Raw genomic sequence first — 23138 nt, 5'->3', positions numbered from 1 at the left:
CTGCTGCTGCTGCCCAGAAAGGTGGGAGTGGCTGTTTTTAATATTTTTTGGCAAAACAAATCCAGAGTTAACTTCTCTCCAACTTGAAGATCCTTCTCTCCTCCCTTGCCTCCTCATAAGCCCTGAGAAGCACACACTACTTCCATAATCCCCCATCAGGGTCTGCATCAGAATGTGCCCTGCATACCCATCAATAGTTCAGACATAGTACCTGCTGGAGGCGGAAAGGACTCCCTTGCGTTTCAAGTCAAGAGAGGGGTCCCTGAAATCAACCTCAAAGATTTCCAACGTGCCATTTGTGCTAAAGGAGGCGTCTAGTTGCTGGGCAGATGTTCCTAGGCATAAGAAAAGTCAAGAGGCAGCGTATGAGGAACAATAAATGCATGGACTTGGTATAAATGGTTAGGTAGCAGAGGAGAGGAAGAACAGGAGAGGACTGGATACATCCTTTATCAAACAGTAACTCCAAAGAAAACATGAAAGTATGAGGTGCCTAGACTTGACTCATAGTCTAAGACCACCCCCAGGCCCCCAGAACACCTAATATCCCCTTGCTTATGCTGCTAGCCAACCCCATCTTCCTGTGACTCTAAAGTTTTCTCTGAAGCTCAATAAAGAATTCTGGATATTAAGTTTCCTCTCAACCTATGTACTCCTATGGCTCCTCATCTACAGTATTGCCATACCTGTGGCCAGATACACAGGGTACTGGCTGGCTGGGCTCCACACTTGGACAGCTGGCCGCTCAAGTTCTTTCAGCTTCATGGTCTGTCCTGTAGGTGGCAAAAAAGTGACCTGGCCCTCAGCCTGCTGAAAGTAGAAACCAGCAAGCTTAAGGGCCAGATCAAGGGAGCATCTGTGGACACCAGATCTTGTTTCTCTCTTTCTACCATAGGATGGGGGCATTTTGGGGCAACACAGGGTGACAAAATACATGACTATCTGCAGGTCTACAATGACAGTTCATTTACCCAATTACTGAAACTAATGCTTTAAACCCCAAATGATATCCAAACACACTGGTTGCCACAGGCTCAATGGTGATAATAACCATCAAACCAGATAATCTCTCAGTGACCCTATCCATTCCCTGGGTTTTAAACATCATCCATATGATGATGACTCCCAAATTTGTATCAACAACACAAATCTCTCCTCTGAGCTCTAAGTTCTTATATACAACTACTAATCTAATATTTCCACTTGGATATAGCAAAGATACTTAAAAGTTAGTCTGTCTAAAATGGAATTCTCTATTGCACCATCTCCCTGACCACATACCTCAAATCTGTTCTTCCTCCCGTTTTCTTCATTTCAGCAGATGGTACCACTATCTACTCAATTGCTCAACTCCAAAATCTGAAAATCACCCTAGATTCCTATTCTCCCTTATTCCCTTTAATCCATCATTAAATCTTCCAATTTTTACCTCCAAAATATATCTTAATCTATTTTTCTCCATCTCCAGCACCACCTCTTTAGTTGAACATACCATCATCTCTCACCTAAATTACTGCACTAATTGTCCAACTGGTCATCTCCCTGCTACTCATCCCAACACCCAATTCATTCTCTACATAGAAACAGGAGTAAACTTTTAAAATCAAAAATAGGATTTTGGCATTCTATGCTTAAATTTTTCAACGGCTTCCATCACACTCAAAATAAAATTCAAACCCCTTTGAGCCCTGCTCAAAGGCTCCAGCCTACCACTTCAACTTCATCTCTTGCTACTTTCCCCCTTATTCCTTGTGTTCCAGCTTTTCATTTCCTGGCTGTTTCCCACTTTAGAGCTTTGTAAATCCTTTTTCCTATAAGTTGAAGGCTTTTCGTTACATTCTCTGCATGAATGGCTCTTTATCACATCTTTCTGGGCTCAGCTTCTCACCTCCTCAATGAGGAGAACCACTCAATCCAAAACAGACTCCATTTTTTTTCTTCTTAGCAATTTATAATTATATATTTAGTACATTTACATTGTTGGTGTTGTCCACCAATAAGTGAACTCCATGAGAGCTAGCACTGTGTCTGCTTTGTTTACCAGGTTATAACTAGTGCCAGAATAATGTCTGGCACGTGGTAAGTGTTCCATAATATTTGATGAATGAATGCAGACATCTACTTTACCCCTGTGGTTTTCAGTCCAATTCTAACACACACTTAAGGTGCTGTTCCAAAAGGCTAGCAAAGCAGCAGGAAAGTTAAAAAAAAAAAAAAAAAAAAGTAACGCTGAACTTGAGGGAGTACACTTGGAACCCACTGTGACCTGCTTGAGCAAGCCACAGGCAGACAAGTCTCAACTGCAAAAATAAGAGTAATATTACTTAACCTCAAATGTTCTTTCCCAGCTTGAAAAAAGTTTAAGGTTGTCAATTCAGCCAAGATTTCCTGAGGGCGTCTATAAACAGTTGAGGCTACATCAGGAATATTCCGACAAGCTTGCACATCATACCATACAGTCACCAGAGACACCTGCTGGTCAAAATCATTTTCACATTTCTAGAGAAAGATGTAAAGTAGGAGCTTCGATTATCACTGTGTACTTGAGTGCATATGTCATTTAATTCTCACAATGGTTCTGTGCAGTCAATACTATTACTATCTCCATTTTACAGAGAAGACTGGCTAGGCCAAAATGTGAAGCCTAACCAGCCTCCAGAGCCCAGTGTTTTTTTACCATTATGCCAGTCTAAATTCAACTCCATAAAGTATTTAAGCCCCAGACAGCCTGAAAAAATGGGAAGATGGGTTTTTTAATCTACTTTATTCAGAAACATATGTTCTGGGGTTAGAAAGGCTGGGGCCGGGACGTTGAAAGCGGAGAAGGTATGACCATTCACCCAAGAGCTGAACACAATCGTGCAGGGAAGGAGGACGCCAGCTACCCTTGGCGGTCCAGACCCTCGGAGGGCGGCCAGCCTTCCCCGAAGCACAGCGCGCCGGGGTCGGCAAACACAGGCCTTCCAGCCCGGGGAAGGACGCAGAGACCCGTTGTCAACTCCCAGGCCAGGTCAGGGTTCAGGGCGGATTGGGAGGCGCTAAGGCCGCGCTGGAGAGAGACTCTCGTCGGGCTGGGGCACTCGGGCGCGACAGGAGAGAGAGCCGGCATCGCGGGGGCCCCAGAGAGGCACACCGGCCGGACCCCCGGAGGCCGGGGTCTCAGAGAAGGGCGAGCGGCCCCTGGCGCTCTGCTGAGGGAGGAGCGGCGCTCGGGGTCCCCCGCACGGACCCTGCTCTCAGGGGCCCCAGACTGGCCGGGAAAACCAACCTGCGCGGAGAGCCAGGTCAGGGGTCAGGTGCGCCGCGGCCGGAGCCGGGGCCGGAGCCGGGGCCAGTTCTCTCTCACGTTTTGGGAGCTCAGCTGGACGCTGTGGACGGCGGCTGCCGAGGGCCAAAAGTAGTCCCGGCCAGCGGGCACCGTCGCCCATAAGCGGCGCCAGAAGCCAGGCCCACAGCCTCGTTGACCCACGGAGAACGTTCCCTTTAATATAGCTTCTAATCCCGCCTCCCTTACCTGTTCCATGACTGCGCAGTGAATTAGATCCTGCGACCAGTAAGTTCTGGTCTATTCAATTTGAGCCAGGCTCCTGGGGCAGCCTCAGAAAGGGGAAAATAATTTTTCAATATTTACTTATTGAAGAGAAGACCCGGCCCTTGCTCCAGGAGCTGTTAGTGGAACCCACTTAGTCGAAAAGATAAAAAGCAATCTAGCCCATAAACAGCAGTGAGTGATGCTCTGCAGCCCAGCAACAACTGCACCCCGCAAACCATTGGTTGAACTAATTAAGGGTTAAAGATGTGTGGAGGAGGAGATACTGTAGACCGGGGGCTTCCTGAAAGGTTCCAGGAATGAGAGGGTCGTTATACGTTGGAGCTGCAAGAAGATAAGTGAAGTCCTAGCAAGGAGAAAAAGGCCCAGCTAGCTAATAGGTGCCCTGGCGTTTCCCATACTTGAATGAAAGAGGCTACAGCTGGAGGAGAGGGCTGGATACAGATTATGGACTACTAATTCAACTCTGTAGGTAATTGGGAATTGCTGAAAATTATGGGTAGAGATAAGATAAAGATTATATTAGACTAGCAATATGGATCCCCTTGGAGAGATGAAATCCTTTTGAGCTGGTTATCTTATGATGGGTCCCAAGTCATTGTAACACAACTCTAGATTTCCTTTTCAAGTGGACTTGGTAGTTTTGAAGTCAGGACAGAAAACAATTTAGGGCATTGGCAGTGCCTACCCAGTCTATCTACTAAGTATTTCTTTAATTCCTTAGTACAACAGTGGATGAGAAACAGGGTTGAAAACTGAACCTTAGGCAACACCTCCAAGTAGGGAATGAAGCAGAGGTGTCACTGATGAAGTGCTCTAAAAGAAATCTGAGCCAAAGGCATAAGGTCACAGTTTCAAGTAGGACATGATTTAAAAAAAAAAAAAGTAAAAAAAGGGGAAAAAAAGTACTCTTCCCTCAACTCAAACATCTTAGAAATTCTTTTCACCTTGTTTTATAACTGCCAGTCTCCTCTTCTGGGTATCTACTTGAAGGCAATTATTTTGTCTTGTTAAACTTTATATCCCTAGGGCTTATCAGTATCTGATATGTATTAGGCAGACAGACGTTTGTTAAATGACATCAAATGCTCTAAAGGACAGAGAATGAAAACATACAGAAAACAGTGGAGACCTTCAAAGACATTTCAATAGAAACACCCAGCCCCTGACCTCATAAAGGTCTTCCACTGCCCAACCATTGAAGGATCCCTTATATAATTTGAATAGACTTGCTTCTACAGGTCATGTTGAATGTGTGCTTTTTTATGGGACAGGTTTTCAGGCAATAGGATTTAATTTAAGAAAATGTCCCCAAAGGGAAGAAAACATAAGTTGGTTCTCTTTAAAACAGATGTATTAAAGAGACAGACCCTCAAGATCGTGGTTTTCCTCCTTCTAAGGCTACTGTAGGAGCTTGGATAAATCATTAAGGTAATGAAAGTCATGCATAGGTTCAGTAATAACTCAATGACTGTCCTCTAATTCATAAATACAGGTAATGTCAACTTATAAGAGTCTTGGATTCAGAAGTTGCTTTGGAATAAATATTCTTATAAGATATATAAGATTAGAGGCAGTCACAGCTCTAGGCCAGTCCCAAAACATCTATTCATCTTTCAATATACTTGAAACATGTTAGAGTACATTTTTTTTAACCACAATTATTAAAAACGTTTATGGGAAATAAACCTTGTTCCAACTTGAGAAATCAGGAACCTTATCTTCCTTCTTCCTCAACCCTGTAAATGGGGAAAGGAGCTACCCTGACCACCTGCTGCACAACTGGAACCCTCAACTACCTTTCCCAGTGAAATTAACAAATTAACATCTTCTTGTGCTTAAATCCCCCCACCCTCCAATCCTTCTAAGCTTGGGAGACAGTGGGCAGAAAAAAAGGAAAATAATGAGGTTCCTCACAGCAGTGGCCATTCCGGCCAGAAAATGAGGCACAGAGACAACAGAACTGAGTTTTATTAGGGGTTTCATTAAGGTTAAATCTCTAGGATTGAGAGAGTCATTTAAGGGGCACAAAGCCCATGAAGCCTCCTCAGATCTCATAGTGAACCACTGGCTCAGGTTCTTTGCTGGGATCGCCGCCTTGTTCCAGGTAGAGATTATTATAAGGATACTGCTTTGGCCCCTAAGGAAAAAACACAGGTCAGCCAAGAACATACATCCAGCCAATACCTGGCTATACCCCACTCTGAGTGAAGAATCACACACAGTAAATGGGTACACAGTAGTCTCTGGTCGGACCAAGCTGGGCTAGAACAGCAGGGACATCACTCCTCTTCCCTGCTCAGCCCAAGGCAGGAGAAAGCCTAGATTATAAGTGGTGCCCACACTGTGTGTGTGTGTGTGCGCACACGCGCGCGTGAGCACACATGTGAGTATGTGAGTGTGTATGTGTGTGTGAGAGAGAGAGGGGGCGGGGGAGGAGAGTGGAGAGGAGAGGGAGAGTGTGAGGGAGAGCTTTCTAAGTGAGACGATGCATCCATCCATCCCACTCTCTCTCGGGGTCGAGACAAACTCAATCTCCTTTAAGTCACTCAGCCTCTAATGGTTCCACCACTAAAGTGGCCTAGGAAATGAGGCGTGCAGAGCAGCAGTGGGGGAAAGCACAGAGGAGACACGGTTTGGATGTGCTTTAGGGGCTGCTGGCTTAACCAACAAACAGCTGTCAGAGAACACAGCTCAAGGGGAGGAGAAAAGGGTGATGTGCTTACAGAACTGAAAAATGGAAGAGCCACACTGCGTTTCTTGCTCTCCTGAAGTGAAGTTAGTGCTCACACCAGCCCTATGTGCACTCTCCAGGCTGGGGCCCCTGGGGCTCGGTGGGAAGGCTTGTGTCAGTGCACACAGACAGACCCGCTAACATTAGGACATTGATTATCTCTGCAGAGGTAGCACTGTGCAGCCAACTGCAAACACGCCAGCCTCCTCCTTTCAGTTCCTTGTCTTACAATCTATCCCACAGACTACTCCCAGATTAATCTTCCTAAAAACCTAGCCTTCATTATGTCATTCTTCCCGTCAAACCCAATGTGGCTCCCTGCTGCCTAGAGGCAGACCTAGTCATCACTGTATCCCCAACCCCTTGCACCTTCTGTACTTGGTACATGATAGGGGCTTCATAAATATTTACTGAATTAATGTGTTACTATACCATCAAGTCCAGATCTCTTAGTCATGCAATAAAAGATGCCCAACCTCACCTATCAACTCACTTCACAATATTTTTTAACACAGCAATTTCCACATCTGATTTCCCAGGACATCAGAATTACCTGGGAGCTTGTTAAATATCACTTCTAGAACCCCATTGTGGAGCTACTGAATTAGGCTCTCCAGATAATGGAGCCCAGGAATCTGAATTTTTAGCAGCTCTCCAGGTAACTAATCCATCTGGTTGTCTAGGAACTATTTTTAAGCCTATTCCACTCCAGCTAACTCACTCTCCTTTTCTTCATTCTGTTTTCTCTTGCCCTAAATGTTCTCTTCAATTTCTCCCCACCATCTAAAATGTATCTATATATTTTAGCATCTAATATAATCCTTCTCCTTAACAATAACTGATACTCCCAGCACATACATCCACTACACACATAGAAAGACAAAAACTGTTCCAAATTCCTATATGTATGTTCAAATGTTGCTCATGTCATTTATCTCAATTTTCTTCTTATCCAAATTAAACTTCCTTAAAGATAGTATATTTTCCATGTCCTTTACAGTCTCTAAAATATCAGTGGGTCTATGCTTGCAGTAAACACTTAATTGCTTCCAGTGTCCTATCAGAAGTGCCCTCCACACCAACACAGGGTAAGGGTTCAACTCTAGATTCCTTGATTCTACCTTGAAAGATCACTTGCTGAAATGTAATTGGTAAGCACAGTCTCTAAAGGGCAACTTTAAAGATGAGCTAGCTTTCCCATCCTCATTCTTCACCTAGTCCTAAACTGTTTCTTATCACTCAGACTGATCTGAGATGAAGGCAGGAGCAGTGCTCTGGTACTTGTACCAGGCCAATGGGTAAGGCCCCCTATAGGCCTTACCAGGAAGCCAAGCTTGGTATTGGCTGGATCCCTACTCCAGAGATTTTATTCCCGCAGGAAACAGGGCTAAGTAAATGTGGCTAAGGAAGCACCTCTCAGATACTCACCACAGGCTGGTAGGTGGGGTAAGTCTCCCCCATCCAAAACATGAACATCATGAAGGCCACAAAGCCGAAGAGCTGCTTACACATGAGATTCCAAGAAAGAGGAGTGGGGGACGTGTCCACACGGTTCCTGATATACATGTCTAGGTCCCAGTGTATCTGAGGCAGAAAGGCAGAAAACTGTCACATACTGCTCTTCCTGCAAAAGGCAAGCAGTCCAGAGTGATTAAGAGTCTTACATAAGGCTTGAAAGGCATTCTACTGCCCTGGGCAATATTCTGCGAGCCACACCTGAGATACTCTGGCCCACAGGACTGGATGCTAGTTTACAGCTAGGTTCGGCTGACCAGAGATAGCCCAATCGTGGAAGTTCGCAACTCTCACAATATAGAGCTCTCATTATTCCCAGAAGTCCCATTCCACGTGCCACACATGGACTCTCAGATCACTGGAGCTTGCTTCCTTAGGCAGAAAAACCTTAGTGTCCCTTGGGCAGAGAAATGCCATTTGAACTCCAGGAAGAATCCCCAGGAAGACATTAGGGAAAAGGAAGAAAAGTCAAATGGCATATGGTTCTCTCACCGGTTCACCCCAGTTCAACCGCAGATCTGGGTGGTCCCAGTCATACCACGGATCCCTCTCCTGCTGTGAGCGGTCGGGGAGCTTCGGGTAGTCGCCATACCTGAGAGACAGCAAGAACTTCTGGACAGGGCTCTGAGCAGCCTCAGTCAGAAAATTCAGTCTCCCCATCTCAGAGATGAGAAACCAAGTGACAGAGACAACTGCTTCACCTAAGGACAGAGGAACTGACCTTTAAATCAAGACCTCAACTTGTTCTCACTAAACACAGAACTAACCGCGCAGTCCAAATTCTTATTAAAAATTCATGTCAAACTCTGAAACATTTTAATGTATGTAAGCCTGTTATGATGTTATAGAGCTGGAAGGGAATTTATCAATCACTCTGTTTCCCTCATTAGAGACAGAAAATGAAACTGAAGTTTAGAGTCTGAACCTAAGGTTACTCAGCTAATTGGAATAAAAGCAAAAAGTGTACAGATTAGAAAAGCACTCTTTTCATAGCAACTGTGTTCCTCAACCAAGTTGGCATACATCTCCAGGTCTCAAACACCTCAGGGACTTTTTGCTAAGCTGGATTTTTCTTCAACAAATCCAGTTTCAATTTATACCGACTGCTACCGAGGCTGCTCATGTCCACGACACAATAAAAGACATAGGAAATGATGACAACTATACATGTGTCACAGAAACTGATTGGAAAACAACAAGACGAATAGGAGCTGCTGAAACCACGCTTGAAAGAGTGATGCTAACAGAAAATGAGGGTGACGGTAATCACCTCAGATAGTTAACCATAGGGATGTTATGGGGTGCGGGGGAATAACATCAACTGGAGTAAGGGAGTTGGCTATTTAATCTGCTTTACAGTTGCTATGATTTCCACAGCCCTGACAGCAAAGATAATTTTTTTTAAAAAGAGAGATGTACACATAAATACAGAGTAGTCCATCTACAAATAAGGTTCTCATGACAGGAGTCCAGCTCAGGCCTGATCACGTGCTTATATGACAGCACCTGAGCCCAGCAGATGCTCAATCTAAATGAAACCTTGCCCTCTGGATAGAGCCTAGGAAGGTTCCTGCTATTCAGAGGTCCTCACGGGAGCTATTAAAACCTCGGCTTCCTCATTTGAGGAAACAGCCTGAGCCAAGGAGAAAATTGAAGTCCTCTCGGCTGCAGCTGCTCACCCATCCCCTCCCACCTCTCTCCACCGAGAAATGCACCCACATCACTGATTCTGAGGGGTAAGGAAAAGGTTCGGGGAAAAGGGTCAGAGTAGAGCCACCCAACCCAGCCGACTTTCTCCCGTCACCTCTAGGTGCGGGCAGACCCTATCTCACCCCATGCCATCATCTTGGTACGGCTCGTAGTCTTCCACCCGCATATTATACTTCTTGGCGGCGGCAGCCCGTTCTTCTGGGGTCCTGGGGTAGGGCCCTGGGAGCATGTCCTTGGTAATATGGGAAGCTGGAGGGCAGACGAAGGCAGGTCAGAAGCGACCCCATTCTTCCTGCAGTTCTGAAGGCTTCACAGGCTGGAGCCCGAGACTTCGAGGGACCAGCAGACCCTCCACCCATTTTTCTGGATATACCAAGTCCACCTCCGCCCCTGCCCGGACCCGGCTGCCGCGGTCTCCACGATACCCACTATCCCCCCCGACACACCAAACTTCAGGTATCCCCTTCCCACACTGAGGCCTCGCCCGTTCTCGCGGACCTGTCCGTGCACCCAACGGCACCACGTTCCGGGATGCCCTTTGCAGCCATTGGACTCCCAGGACCCCAGCCCTGGCCGCCGCCATCTTCACCTTCTCCGCGTTTCACCCCGCGCATGCGCAAATGCCTTGTCACGGTGGCTGAACTGGGCCAAACGCGACGGGGAAAAGTCGTAAGGATTCAGTAACGGCTGGCTTTAAAGGTGCTGGGAAGCCAGCGCGAAGATGACAAGTTGGTTAGAGGGAGAGAGGGAAAGCGGAAAGGAGAGAAAAACAAGCAGGTCACTGCTTTGATATTTCGGATTATTATGTCCCTTTCCTCCCTCAGCTGATTTAGACGCATCCAGGGATAATGGGGTCTCAGAACCCGAGCATCTCAGGCGGACAGCTGACCCACCACTCCAGGAGGAGTACAAGTAAAATGAGCTTGTCTTAATCTCTCCTCTGACTGCTTGCCTTTTTCCTCTCCTTCACTGACACTTTCTCCTTCCATCCCCAAACGTGATCATTTATCAAATTCAGCCGTTGGTCTCGTTTGTTCTTGTACCGTTTTCCGAGTTAGTTGTCTCCTTCAGTTAGATGCAAGGTGCAACGCACAAATTGGCCCTGAGTTGGTTCCTGAGTTTAATTCCGTGTTTACATCCGAATGCCCCAGTCACCTCAACCTAACTAATGTAAAACCAATCCTATCATCTGAGCCCTCCTCAGATTTGCTTGGACTTGGATAAATGCATTTCAAGCTGGACCACAATTAACAAAAGGGGGATGAGGCATTACTGTTTGCGTATGAATATGTTTTCACTTTATTTACACAAGTGGAATTTGCATAACTTAAGCAGTAGAAATATATTTACAGGAACTTTTAAGGTGATCTCTGTTTTGGAGCAGAATCCATTATTATACACATTCTCAAATATGTATGAGAGCAATAAAAACTGATATATACTATACAGCATATGAATTTGGGTGAGAACTATTTCACAGCAACTTGCCCTCTTGTAAATGAGCATGTAATTGATGTTCAGAATGACTGGAGGACATCTGCACTCAATTAATAGCAAGCCCTGATCTAATTCAGTAAAGAAACAGAGTTGGTCTAAATTATTTATCTTTATTAAGATGTAATTCACCTACCATAAATTTCACCCCTTTAAAGTGAACAACAAAGTAATTTTTAATACATTTACAAAGTTGTGCAAGTATCACTACTATCTAATTCTAAAACACTTTCATTACTCCCCCCAAAAACCCCATACACATTAGAATATTCTCCTTATCCTCACCCCTTGGCAACCACTAATTTGCTTTCTGTCTCTGTGGATTTGCCTATTCTGGATATTTTATATAAATGGAATCGTATAATATGTGGCCTTTTGTATTTGACTTATTTCATTTAGCATAATGTTTTCAGGGTTTGTCCATGTGTTAGCATGTGCCAGTTCTTCATTCCTTTTTATAGCCAAATAATAGTTTATTATATGGATACAAAACGTTTTGTTTATAGATTCATCAGTTGATGGACATTTGGTTTATTTCGACTTTTTGACTAATATGAATAATGCTGCTGTGAACATTCTTGCACAAGTTTTTGTGTGGATGTATGTTTTTAATTCTCTTGGGTATATATCTAGTAGTAAAATTACTGGATCATAGAGTAACTCTGTGTTTAGCTTTCTGCAGAACTCCAAAACTGTTTTCAAAGAAGCTGCACCATTTTACGTTTCCAATAGCATGGTATGAGAATTCCAATTTCTCACATTCTCACCAACATTTATTGTCTGTCTTTGTTATTATAGCCATCCTAGTGGGTATGAATGGTATCTCATTGTGGTTTTGATTTGTATTACCCTGAAGACTAAAAATATTGTGCATCTTTTCATGAACTTTTTGGCCATAGTATTTCTTCTTTGGGGAAATGTCTATATAAATCCTTTGTCCATTTCTTAACCGGGTTTTCTTTACTGTGGAGTTGTAAGAGTTCTTTATATATTCTAGATACAAGTCCCTTATTAGATATATACTTTCTCCCATTCTGTGGATTGTCCTTTCGCTTTTTGATGGTGTCCTTTGGGACCCCATTTTTATCGTGAAAGGTGTTGGAGTTTGTCAAAAGCTTTCTCTGTGTCTATTGAGCTCATCATGTAGGAGTTTTTTCCTGCCTTCTATTAATATCATTAATTTTCAGAGGTTGATTAAACCTTGCATTTCTGGAATAAATCCCACTTGGTCATGGTTTATAATCCTTTTTATATGGTGCTAGATTTGGTTTGTTAGTATTTTGTTGAGGATTTTTCCATCTGTATTCATGAGGAATGTTGGTCTGTAGTTTCCTTTTCTTGTGATGTCTTTGTCTCATATTGGTATCAGGGTAATGCAGGCCCCCTAGAATGAATTGGGAAATGTTCCTCCTTCTTCTGTTTTTCAGAAGAGTTGTGAAGGATTGGTGTTAATATTTTTTTTTAATGTTTGGTAGGATTCATCAGTGAATCCATCTGGCCCTAAGCTTTTCTTCATGGAACATTAATGACTACTAATAAAATCTCTTTATTTTTGTTATAAGCCTATCAAAATTTTCTATTCTTAAATCAGTTATGATACTTTGTTCCTTTCTAGGAATTTGTTGGTTTAATCTAGGTTATCTACTTTTTTGGCATATATATATATATATATATATATATTCCCTTGTATTCCTTTTTATTTTTGTAAAGTCAGTAATAATGTCCCTTCTTTCATTCTTGATTTTAGTAATTTGAATTTCTCGGTCTAATTTATTTCTAATTCCCAAAGTTACATATTAATATATTCTTGTAAAACTTCAAACATTGCACATAAAACTAAAGCCTTGAATGCCACCCCTAGGCCCAAACCCTCCACACAGGTAACACCATTATTAGTTTGGTGGAGCATTGGAGCATCATAGTTAATATGTAGCTGAATTACATAATTAGGCCAGTGTACTTCTACATAACAAATTACCATAAACTCAGCAACTCAAAACTACAATAATTATCTATTATGTTCCAAGAATCAGAAATCCAGGCTTGGATTAGCTGGATCTCAGCTTGGGTCTCACCAGACCAAAATCAAGGCATTGGTTGGGGCTGCTCTCTCATCTGAGGCGCTGTGTCCTTTTCCAAGCTCAGTGGTTGTTGGCTGAATTCAGTTCCTTGCAGTTGTAGAACTAAGGTCCCTGCTTTCTTGCTGGCTGACAACCAAGAGCCTCTCTCAGCTCCTGAAGTCTACCCATCATTCTCTGCCACATAACCGTTTGCTCCTTTAAGATCAACAGGAGATCTTCTGCATCTTCTAATCTTTATGACTTCTGTCTTTGACTTCTAGACCCAGATTTAAAGAGGTGGAGTGATTAGGTCAGGCCTACACAGGATAAATCTCCATTTTGATGAACTCAAAGTGAACTGATTGGGGACCTTAATTTTGCCACATAATGTCATATTTATAAGTGCTGCTTTTATTCGAGGGGAAAGACACATAGCTCATGTACATCATGGGATGGAAATCATTGGATCCATCTTAGAATTTGGCTGCCCACAGCCAGCCATAAGAACTGTCTAAGTAAGCAATAGAGGTAATTGATAGGGCCTTTTATAACCAACACATATTATTTGAAGATGTGGGATGCTCATGGTTGGCCACTAATAATAAAATTAGTCCGAGACAGCCAGCTTTATTTGTGAAACAAGGAAATAAAGGCTTGATTCTCTTAAAGAATAATAATAAAATTAGTCATGGCAAAAATGCCTTTAAATAGGATGGTGACATGGACAGAAAAATCAAGTGGTGCTAAGCAAAAGAAAACTGTCTTTGACGTCTAAAGAATTCAACTTGCTGTATATTCTTTGCCGAGGCCTTCAGTACAAACTTTGCCCAACATCTGACAATTGGTTTTCCTTCTGACTTCTTTAGGTCAAGTTTGCGTCTCTCCCCACTAAACTTGCCTCGTTCTTTGCTTGTTGTGTAGGCTTGGGCATACTGAGGCAGCAATAGTATTTTGTGAATTGTTTAACCAGATGATCACCCCAGTTCAGTGGGACTAACGACTAGTCAGTCTCCGGTCTTCTGGGCCGGAGCGTACGGCGTCGAGCTGCAGGTCACCATTGGGAGGCGCTCCTCCAGAGTTCGGCCGCGCGTTCTTAGCGTCTCTCGACCGCTCTCTCTTGCAGCCTATGTCTATGGTTTCCGTTGTGTTTTCTCCGGAATAGGCGGAGCTTCCGCTTCCGGTGGGGCCGTCCCTAGCGGCGGAGATGGCGGCGACGGCGGCGGAGGCCGCGGCCTCGGGCTCCGGGGAACCCCGGGAGGAGGCTGAAGCTCCCGGCCCCGCCTGGGACGAGTCCCAGCTGCGTAGTTATAGCTTCCCGACTCGGCCCATCCCGCGTCTGAGTCAGAGCGACCCGCGGGCGGAGGAGCTTATCGAGAATGAGGTAGGGGGCGGGGCCGTGTCCGAAGGGAGACGGGGGAAGGGACCAGGTTGAGAGGAGAGGTCAAAGGCTAGTGGTGATAGAAGTGAGGGGCTGGCCGGGCTGTGAGCTAGGGCCTAAGGGGAGATGGAGAAAGAAGCGAGGAGAAATGGGACTTGTGGGGTTCTGGTTAGCAGGAGAAATTACTTTAAAGTTGGGAAGTAGTTGAAATCTTGGGACCAGACCCCACCAGCTCCTTGGGACGATTTCATTTGTTTTTTTCACTTGCTCTTTTCACTTAGGAGCCTGTGGTGCTGACGGACACAAATCTTGTGTATCCTGCCCTGAAGTGGGACCTTGACTATCTACAAGAGAATATTGGCAACGGAGACTTCTCTGTGTACAGTGCCAGCACCCACAAGTTCTTGTACTATGATGAGAAGAAGATGGCTAATTTCCAGAACTTTAAGCCGAGGTCCAACAGGGAAGAAATGAAATTTCATGAGTTTGTTGAGAAACTGCAGGATATACAGCAGCGAGGAGGTGAAGAGAGGTAAGTTCCTAGATCATGGTTTTGCATTGAATCAAGGGCATCCATTTTTCTTTCTTGTACTTACTTGGCGATGTGTTCTCTAGTTTGAGAGATGATAGAATGACTAGACTTAAACTGTGGCTAAGTTTGTTGTCTTCATAAAGTGAGAGCCACAGTTGCAAACCAGACTCAGGTGAGTGAATGAAATGAGTTAAGTTGTTTGGATGTAAACCATGATGGGTTGCTAGATAGTCTGATTTTTTTTAGTTCTTATTTTTTATTTTTTTATTTAAGTGTGGTCAATTGACAATGTTAGTTTCAGGTGTACAGCAAAGTGATTCAGTTATATGTACATATATATGCATACATACATATACACACACACACATACACACAGTTTCATTTCCATTACGGCTCATTACAAGAAATTGAATATAGTTCCCTGTGCAATACAGTAGACTCTTGTTGTTTATCTATTATATACAGTAATGTGTAGCCAGGTAGTCTCATTTTTCAAGAGAAGCCAGAAACCAGGGTTTTTATTTAAAATCTCTTAAACTTCTAAATGTGGGCAACTAATTGAAATTTTTTTAAATGCTGCAAGGAGCCATTTAAAAATGTCTGTCATTGGATTTCCTGAGATGGCAGGTTTGCAGCCTTTGTTCTAAAATATTTGACTGGGGGCAGTACAGGCTGAAAAGTTGCATAGAAGAGGGTGTGGAAAATATTGATGTTCCGCATTGTATTTACGATACCAAAGACAACACACACACAAGGGAGTGATTCTTTCTACCTTTATCTCTATTTGTGAGGGCTGCTTTTTATGTAGATCCCAGGCAGCATTCAGTTTAGTACTGAAACATTGCCTCTGGGGAATTGCTGTCACTGAGTACTTCATGGTGAATGACCATCTCCGTGTCACATTTGGTGCCCATCCCTGGGCTTTTCTTCATTCTCCTGCCTCAGTTCTCTTCCTGATTCTGTTAGCAGTATGTGGCATAGTGAAGGGATTTGAAATACCCTTTTTTCCCAGTTTTGTGACTCTCAACAGATGTCATAATGATAGGACTTAGATCAAAAAAGTTTCCAGGATCTGAACTGTGATGGATTTGTTCTTTGTGTGTTAGAGAGACTGGTTCAGTTGAATTATCTCATGCAATAATGTCCTCAAATTTAACACAGTGCGCGTGCGCGTGCACACACACACACAACATTGAGAAGAGAGATTGATTTAAATGGTGCCAGTGAAGTGTAAATCTGTTGAATGAACGTATGCACTAGAATGAGCATGAGATAAGACACATGAATTCCCTGGTTCCTCAGTCACTTTAAGTTTCTTGCTTCCCATAGCAAGAGCATTTTGCCTTACTAAGTTTGAACTATGAGTGTAGTCTGTGCTTTATGGGTGGTTTAAGGAAAATTTTTACTATGCAAGTTTTGCCCTACCAACTGACTTTTGCACCAGCCAACTCCATTGTATAATTGTACAGGTTACTATGATTCTGAGGTAAAGGGTTTTAAGATCCTATTTGAGCTATTTTGAGCATTTACTGTTAAGGTTTAACAGGAATTGTCGAGATTCATGTTTGGAAAATATGAATGTTGAAAAATAGTTGTATGAACATATGTACATTATAATATCTGAGGAGAGTTCCAAGGATGCATTCGAGTCTTGAGGGTTCCGTGTCCCCAAAAAGCTAGCTATTTCCAGCTTACCAAGATCTTTCATTAACGTTGGGGTAGAGATCATGATTCCAGGCAGTGAGATCGCTTTGAGCCTTTTGAAGTAATGTCCTCAGGACCTTGACAGGGCTATTTCTGTCTCTCTTCTTCATGTTTGCCCCCTGATTAATGTTTCTGGTGGAGCTTGATCAAGTGTGTCTGGGTTTTCATATCTCTTAAAGTAACTTCTGACCTTCCTCAGGTGTATTAGGAGCCCTGGGCCTAGTGAGATATCTTCTCCTTCGGCTTCTTTAGGTGGGTGGCTGAATCAGTTAAGATAAACTAGGCTTCAGGCCAGAGCTCCGGGACTTGAAGCAACAATGGTTTATTTCTCACTCGTGCTACAGGTCCATCGCAGGTCACCTGGAGACTCTTCTCTTACAACATCTTTTTCACTTTGGGACCGAGATTGCCCCAGCAGTTACTGTCTGAAACTTTGCAGTTACTGTGGCAGAAGGAAAGAAATGTGGTGGTAGGGTGTACTGGTTCTTAAAATTATAGTTTGGAAACAGCACAGGTCACGTCTGTGGACATTTCATTGGCCAAAGCAAGTTAAATAAGCAAACTTGGCTTCAAGGAGGTACAGAATAACTCTCCCATAGGGAGGGAACACTCGAACAGTAATACAGTCTGCCACAGTGGCCATCAAGGACCAATGGGGATGTCTTGGGCCCTGAGAGTCTCTGGAACAAGGTTGATTCATCATTCTAGGGTCTGTGGATAGGCTTTAAGGAATCTATGAAATTATATGAAAGTTCAGTGCGTATGTGCATTTTTATGGGGAAGCTTCCTTGGATTCTTTTTTTTTTTCTTCCTTGAATTCTTAGAATTCATGCTGTGACCCAGAAAAAGTTAAGAATCACTTCCTTAAAATACAAAGTTTGATGTTGAACAGAGTTCAAAGAAGGATAGGTAAGGATTCAGTTCTGTGAGAGCCCCAGGACTGCAGCTGTTCTCTGTAGGAGATGCTGGTGTGGGTTTGGGTTTGGATTTCCAGGTGTAGGGAAGCCAAGCCAGGGGCAGTGTGTACGTGCACTAATGGGATTTTCCTCTTGGGGAACATAGGTTGTATCTACAGCAAACACTCAATGACACTGTGGGCAGGAAGATTGTCATGGACTTCCTGGGTTTTAACTGGAACTGGATTAATAAGCAACAGGGAAAGCGTGGCTGGGGGCAGCTGACCTCCAACCTGCTGCTCATCGGCATGGAAGGTAAGAAATCTTTGAGAAAGCAGCATGGTTTGGAGTCATATGAACTGATTTCTTACACTCTCTCCACCACTTTGAACAAATCATGTGCCTTTCTTAAGCTTCACCTCCTCGTTTGTAAAAGGAACACATTAATACCTTATAAATAGCTATGAAGATTAAATGAAATAACATATGTCACGTTTCTAAGCTAGTTTCAGGCACTCTAGAAAGAAAATTCCTCTTTCCCTTTTTCAGCTTCTGTGTAAAAAGTATACACAGAACTTCTGAGCATATACTTAGATATTATGTATTTCTTTAAAATACTGCTATTCTCTATTGGATCTATCTATGTATTCAGATTTTTATCCCAGTAGAAGAGGGAAACTTACTTTTCAACATAAATTGAACCTTATCTTTCGAACAGATAATACATTCAGGGGGTTAAATTCAAAAGGTATAAATAGGTATGTAGAGATAAGTCTCTTCCTCCTGTTTCCTAGCCTCCCAGTTTCCCTCCTTGGAGATACCTCCTGTTATTAGTTGCTTGTGTTATCCTGCTAGAGGATTTTTTCCTTCGTAAGCAAATATGTGAATCCTTTTTTTTCCTTTTGAATAAAAAGAGAAGCCATTAAACTCCAATCAGAAGAAGGAGAGCTACTTACCAGCCAGGGTCATTGTCTCATTCTTATTTTTATTTCTGTCACTAGCTTCTGTCACTGCCAGGCCCATAGTAGGTACTTAGTAAATGGTGAATAAATTGGGTTGAACAAGGAAGCAGAGTAATTATTCATTGTCATTCACCCATAGGCTCTGAAGTCTCTTCTCCCACTTTAATTATCCTTTCTTCAGATTTGGATCCTTTGTTCCCAGGATCAATAGAGTTTTCCAGAGGTGCAGCCTATGAATTGATCCTTCACCTGTCCCTTTGAAACCAACTCTTGGTTAACCTGCCAGCAGCCAGTTTTTGTTTACTTGACTGAGTTTTTATGTTGCCTTCCTATCCTGTAGTAGAGGGCAGGGAAGCAAATCCCTCAGAGATGAGAGAGCAAGTTTCCTTTGAGGGTGCACGTGGACTCTCTGCACTTAAGAAGGCAGCTGTCTTGACCCACCCAGACAGACAGACCTGGGGAATGTTTTCTAAGCTCCGTGCCCTGCAGAGGGCCCTTCAGCTCTCAAGGATTGTACAGAGGATACAGCCCCAGTGTTATGGAGTAGATGGAGCATACCTGCACTAGGGCAGAACTAATTCAAGATGACATTTTAAATAATTTGCCTTATTCAGAGTATGCGGCACTCTTTGGGAATCTGATATGCTTCCCCCCAATGAAATCTGTAAGCCAAGATGGTGTAAAATGAAGAAGCAGTTACCTTAGGACACATCTCTTGCTAAAGGATACACAAAATAAATCAAGATAAAGCACAGATGCTCACAGACACATTTCATAGCTACAGTGGTTTGATGCTAAGATGCCGAGTATAGTTCTTGGGGAAGGAGCTTGACCGTGCCACTTTCACTGCTTGGGAACACTACCTCTATAATGGCTTGCTGCAAAACAAACTGAATGATGTTTTTGCTTTTTGCCTTTTTTCATAAAAACAGAAGTCCTCTTTGGATTTCTTTCAGTTAGCAAAAACAGATACTAATGTAGGTCTTTCATAAAAGCTGAGTGGTGTAAAGCAAACTTTTGAAAAGTGGGGCATATTTGTATAAGTATATTACTTTGCCCAGACTTACATCATTTTGATGTGCAGTTGCTTCCAATAAGGGCAGCAGCCGTCATTTAAGAAAGTCTGCTTTGCTAATTGATGGTAAACTCTTAGCCAGTGATGGTTACTACTAGGTGTATTGCCCATTAAAAGTGTAACACCTAGTTTGCCGAGGGTTGTAATTACATTCTCCCTGATTTTGCCTGAAATTTTGATTTGGAACCCTTTGCTGACAGGACAGGCTGGGTTTTTCTCCAGCACTGGGGCCTGTATTCCAGCCTGTGCAGTAGAGCTACTGCTCTGAATAAGAAAATGTCGTTCTTCCTACAGGAAATGTGACACCTGCTCACTATGATGAGCAACAGAACTTCTTTGCTCAGATAAAAGGCTACAAGCGATGCATTTTGTTCCCTCCGGATCAGTTTGAGTGCCTCTACCCATATCCTGTTCATCACCCATGTGACAGACAGAGCCAGGTGAGCCTGTGTGGTGTGAGGAGGGTATAGAACTCCTTTGGGATCCAAGGCCAGCATGCCTTTCCCCTTCCCAATGGTGCTATGCCAGGTTTGGACAAACTCAGAGGATAATTTCACAGTGTAACTTATGTATTCCAGACCCCTGTGGTGGTCCCCAGATATTTATAAGCATCAACAGCCCCATAGAGCTAATTCTGGAGAGCAGACCCCATCATTGATGCCGATGGACTCTGATTGCTCTGTTTGATTGGATTATATGTACATTCATGGGACAAAATGTGTATGTTTCCATTGGGTTTAATAATTGTTTTCTTTTGTCATGGACGCTACTACTTTCTGATAAGGAGAATGATGAATAGAATTGAGATGTCATGTAATGTCTTTTCTGAATCTAAGTGAGGTATATGGTTGACTTTGTGGCCAACCAGAGAGGTCCTCTCTTTTCTTGAGGAGAAAGCTACTTCACTACCTGTGTAGGAGTCTTTGCTGGTTAGAATCTGTGTTTGGGAGAAAGTTTGTGAAGGTTGAATCCTAATTCTTCAGATGTGCAGACCTTGAGTAGGTTTTCTGATCTGCAAGCTGTGATGATTGGCATCTGACCTCAGGAGCACTGCTAAAGACTTTTTTAAAGCCATCTGTTTTGACTGTCAAAGTTACTAGCATATAGTAGTTACTGATAAAAATTTGGTGATTGACTGATTTTTTTTTTTTTTTTGAACCTCTCAGGTGGACTTTGACAATCCTGACTACGAGAGGTTTCCCAATTTCCAGAACGTGGTTGGTTACGAAACAGTGGTTGGCCCTGGTGATGTTCTTTACATCCCAATGTATTGGTGAGGACGGGACCAGAACTGGGGACTTCTGGGGAGCTTTCTTTCCCATTCCCTGGGAAACCTTATCTGTGTCCCTTCTTTTGAGTTGTGGCAAGATTGGTCTTGTGTGATCTGCAGGAAAGTTGGCATATCCAGATGGTGAGCATTCTGAACATGGGAGAAATGACAACCCTGTCTCTAGATAAGATGAGAGTTCCTCAAGGTCAAAGAGATCCCAGAGGTGTGAGACTGGAGAAACTGTTTTTGATGCTTCACTTGTTGGAGACCAAACACCACTGCCTCTAGCCCCAGGGTGTGCTTGATAGGATGAGTGTGAAGATACTGTCTTAATTCCCTTGGCTGGACTCTACCTAGTTTTCCATCTGAAAAATACTGTTGGCAAACAGGAGCCTGTTTATTTTCTTGCAGGTGGCATCACATAGAGTCCTTACTAAATGGGGGGATTACCATCACTGTGAACTTCTGGTATAAGGTGAATATGGGTTTTTTTTCCTAGGTGGGACTGGGGTGAGGTAGGTGTAATTATTTAGGGGGCAGGGTGGGGAGGTTGGCTATCTCTGGAAGTGATTCTCAGGTCTTTAGGATGACGTAGAGGGATGGGAATGAACCGGGTTTCATAAGGGAGGATGGTGCTAGAATCAGTGGGTGACACCGATGCCTGCTAAAGACGTTTCCTGAGCTACTGCTTCTTTTGCAGGGGGCTCCCACCCCTAAGAGAATTGAATATCCTCTCAAAGCCCATCAGAAAGTGGCCATAATGAGAAACATTGAGAAGATGCTTGGAGAGGCCTTGGGGAACCCACAAGAGGTATGTGGTTGCCCCAAGGTGGCACTCCTGTGGCTCAGTGGGCAGAATGACCAAGGAAAGTCAGGATTAATGTCACATTCTCTATAGCTCTTCTGTTTCAGTATCTGATGTCCTCTCTCTCCATAGAGGTTACGGATATGTTCAAAAAATTCTTGTTTTCTGGTGAGAGCTGGGCCAATTATAATCTGTTCCATGCTAGTAGTAATGTTCCCCGTGGGGCTTGTGTGCCAGCTGGGGACCCCTGAGGGGATTCTTCTGGAACGGGAAGCAAGCAGTAAAGCATCTCCTTGTAGTCTCCCAGCTGTGTCAAGGCTGCTGTAGGTAATATTGAGACCTTCCCACGCAGGTGTGCCAGTGGCCCATCAGGTAAATGGGGGATGTTTGTATTTGTAGTGCTCTTGCCTCCATCCTGTGGATAGCCTCAGCATCCAGAGAACCTGTGAGGTTGGGAGATAGCACCAGCCCCAACTGCCAGTGACCTTTCCAGAATATGGAGGCATTTAACATTCATAAGGCGCAGACAAATACTCTCGGGTGTTTGAGGATTATTAGCTCCTCTGACCTGTCAGTTTGGTGCTGCTTACAGATAAATGTAAGGTATTGTGAAAGGGAAGGTAGTATAAGACGGACCCAGAGGAGAGGGCCATGCCCCAGAATACTGGGTAGACCTCCAGGAAGAGAGTTGGTTAGAGGGTTTACAAAATTGAATGAAAGCCTTGTCCTTGTCCTTGGCTGGACATCAGTGTCTCCAGACACACCCTGTCCAGCTCCAGGGCCAGGGGACAGGCAGTTCTGACTGGCTCCTCATGTCTTTTCACAGGTGGGGCCCTTGTTGAACACAATGATCAAGGGCCGATACAACTAGCCTGCCAGGAGTCGAGGCCTCTTGCCAGGTGACTGCTAGCCCGTCCACACCGCTTCATTGATGAGGACAGGAGACTCCGAGCGCTAGTATTGCACGCTGCACTTAATGGACTGGACTCTTGCCATGGCCCTAGAGACAGGTGTTCTGGGCAAGGCAGGGTGGTTGGCATTTCCGCTCCCATTCGGAGGGACTTCATACCCTTGCCTCTGTGCCCCAGCACCTTCCCTCTCTGCCCCCTAAAGTCCTGCATTCAGTGTGTGGAGTCCCCAGTTTCTGGTTGTCATCACGTCTGTGTGTCAGTCTGTCAACCTTGGGATGTGTGTGCATGTGTATGGTTGCACACGCGTGTATGTATTTGTTCCTTGCTCCCTCATTCTGAGTCACGATGCCACTTCGGGCTCTCAGCTCTGTCTCCTGCAACTTCAGTGCCTCAGCCTGAGAGAGAGGAGATGCTCTTGGACGCCCACTACATCTGGGCTGCAGGGCCACAGCTGTCCTAACCGTGAGGTCAGTTTGCCTCATCCCAGTTTTCACAAGAGTCAGCCTCTAGGCTGGTGGGAAAGGCTGGTGGGACTGTAATGG

The 23138-nt window shown here is 44.0% G+C and overlaps 3 protein-coding genes across 13 annotated transcripts in view; 1 reads left to right on the top strand and 2 right to left on the bottom strand.

Annotated features, from left to right (window-relative positions):
* Nucleotides 1-3406, bottom strand: part of SEC31B (SEC31 homolog B, COPII coat complex component) — a 28911-nt gene extending 25505 nt beyond the window's left edge. For 5 of the 11 annotated variants that reach the window (XM_032491095.1, XM_032491097.1, XM_032491098.1 and 2 more), the window contains exons 1-3: nt 3269-3406; nt 687-773; nt 212-335 (exon numbers count right to left, since the gene is read on the bottom strand). In XM_032491095.1, coding sequence (XP_032346986.1) covers nt 212-335; nt 687-765 — 203 coding nt within the window. In that variant the 5' untranslated portion in view covers nt 766-773; nt 3269-3406. Of the gene's footprint in view, nt 1-211; nt 336-686; nt 774-2329; nt 2500-3268 lie in introns of those variants that run through there. The other 6 variants (XM_032491100.1, XM_032491099.1, XM_032491101.1 and 3 more) reach the window with 3 other exon arrangements.
* Nucleotides 3407-5503: 2097 nt separating this feature from the next.
* Nucleotides 5504-10168, bottom strand: NDUFB8 (NADH:ubiquinone oxidoreductase subunit B8). The gene is made up of 5 exons (XM_006182925.3): nt 10008-10168; nt 9632-9758; nt 8292-8391; nt 7713-7868; nt 5504-5690 (listed from the first exon to the last, which is right to left on the bottom strand). The coding sequence occupies exons 1-5, from the start codon at nt 10090-10092 to the stop codon at nt 5598-5600; spliced, it is 561 nt and encodes a 186-aa protein (XP_006182987.1). The 5' UTR covers nt 10093-10168; the 3' UTR covers nt 5504-5597.
* On the top strand, nt 10154-22864 carry HIF1AN (hypoxia inducible factor 1 subunit alpha inhibitor). Its single transcript, XM_032491090.1, has 9 exons — nt 10154-10286; nt 14226-14444; nt 14723-14973; nt 17740-17888; nt 19905-20050; nt 20777-20883; nt 21292-21355; nt 21581-21691; nt 22512-22864. Exons 2-9 carry the CDS (start codon nt 14268-14270, stop codon nt 22554-22556), a joined length of 1050 nt encoding a protein of 349 aa, XP_032346981.1. The 5' UTR covers nt 10154-10286; nt 14226-14267; the 3' UTR covers nt 22557-22864.
* Nucleotides 22865-23138: the final 274 nt, after the last annotated feature.

This window comes from Camelus ferus, chromosome 11, assembly GCF_009834535.1.
Source record: "Camelus ferus isolate YT-003-E chromosome 11, BCGSAC_Cfer_1.0, whole genome shotgun sequence".
Taxonomy (NCBI): Eukaryota; Metazoa; Chordata; class Mammalia; order Artiodactyla; family Camelidae; genus Camelus; species Camelus ferus.
The sequence above is the reverse complement of the archived record's forward strand: the minus strand, read 5'-3'. Positions and strand labels throughout refer to the sequence as shown.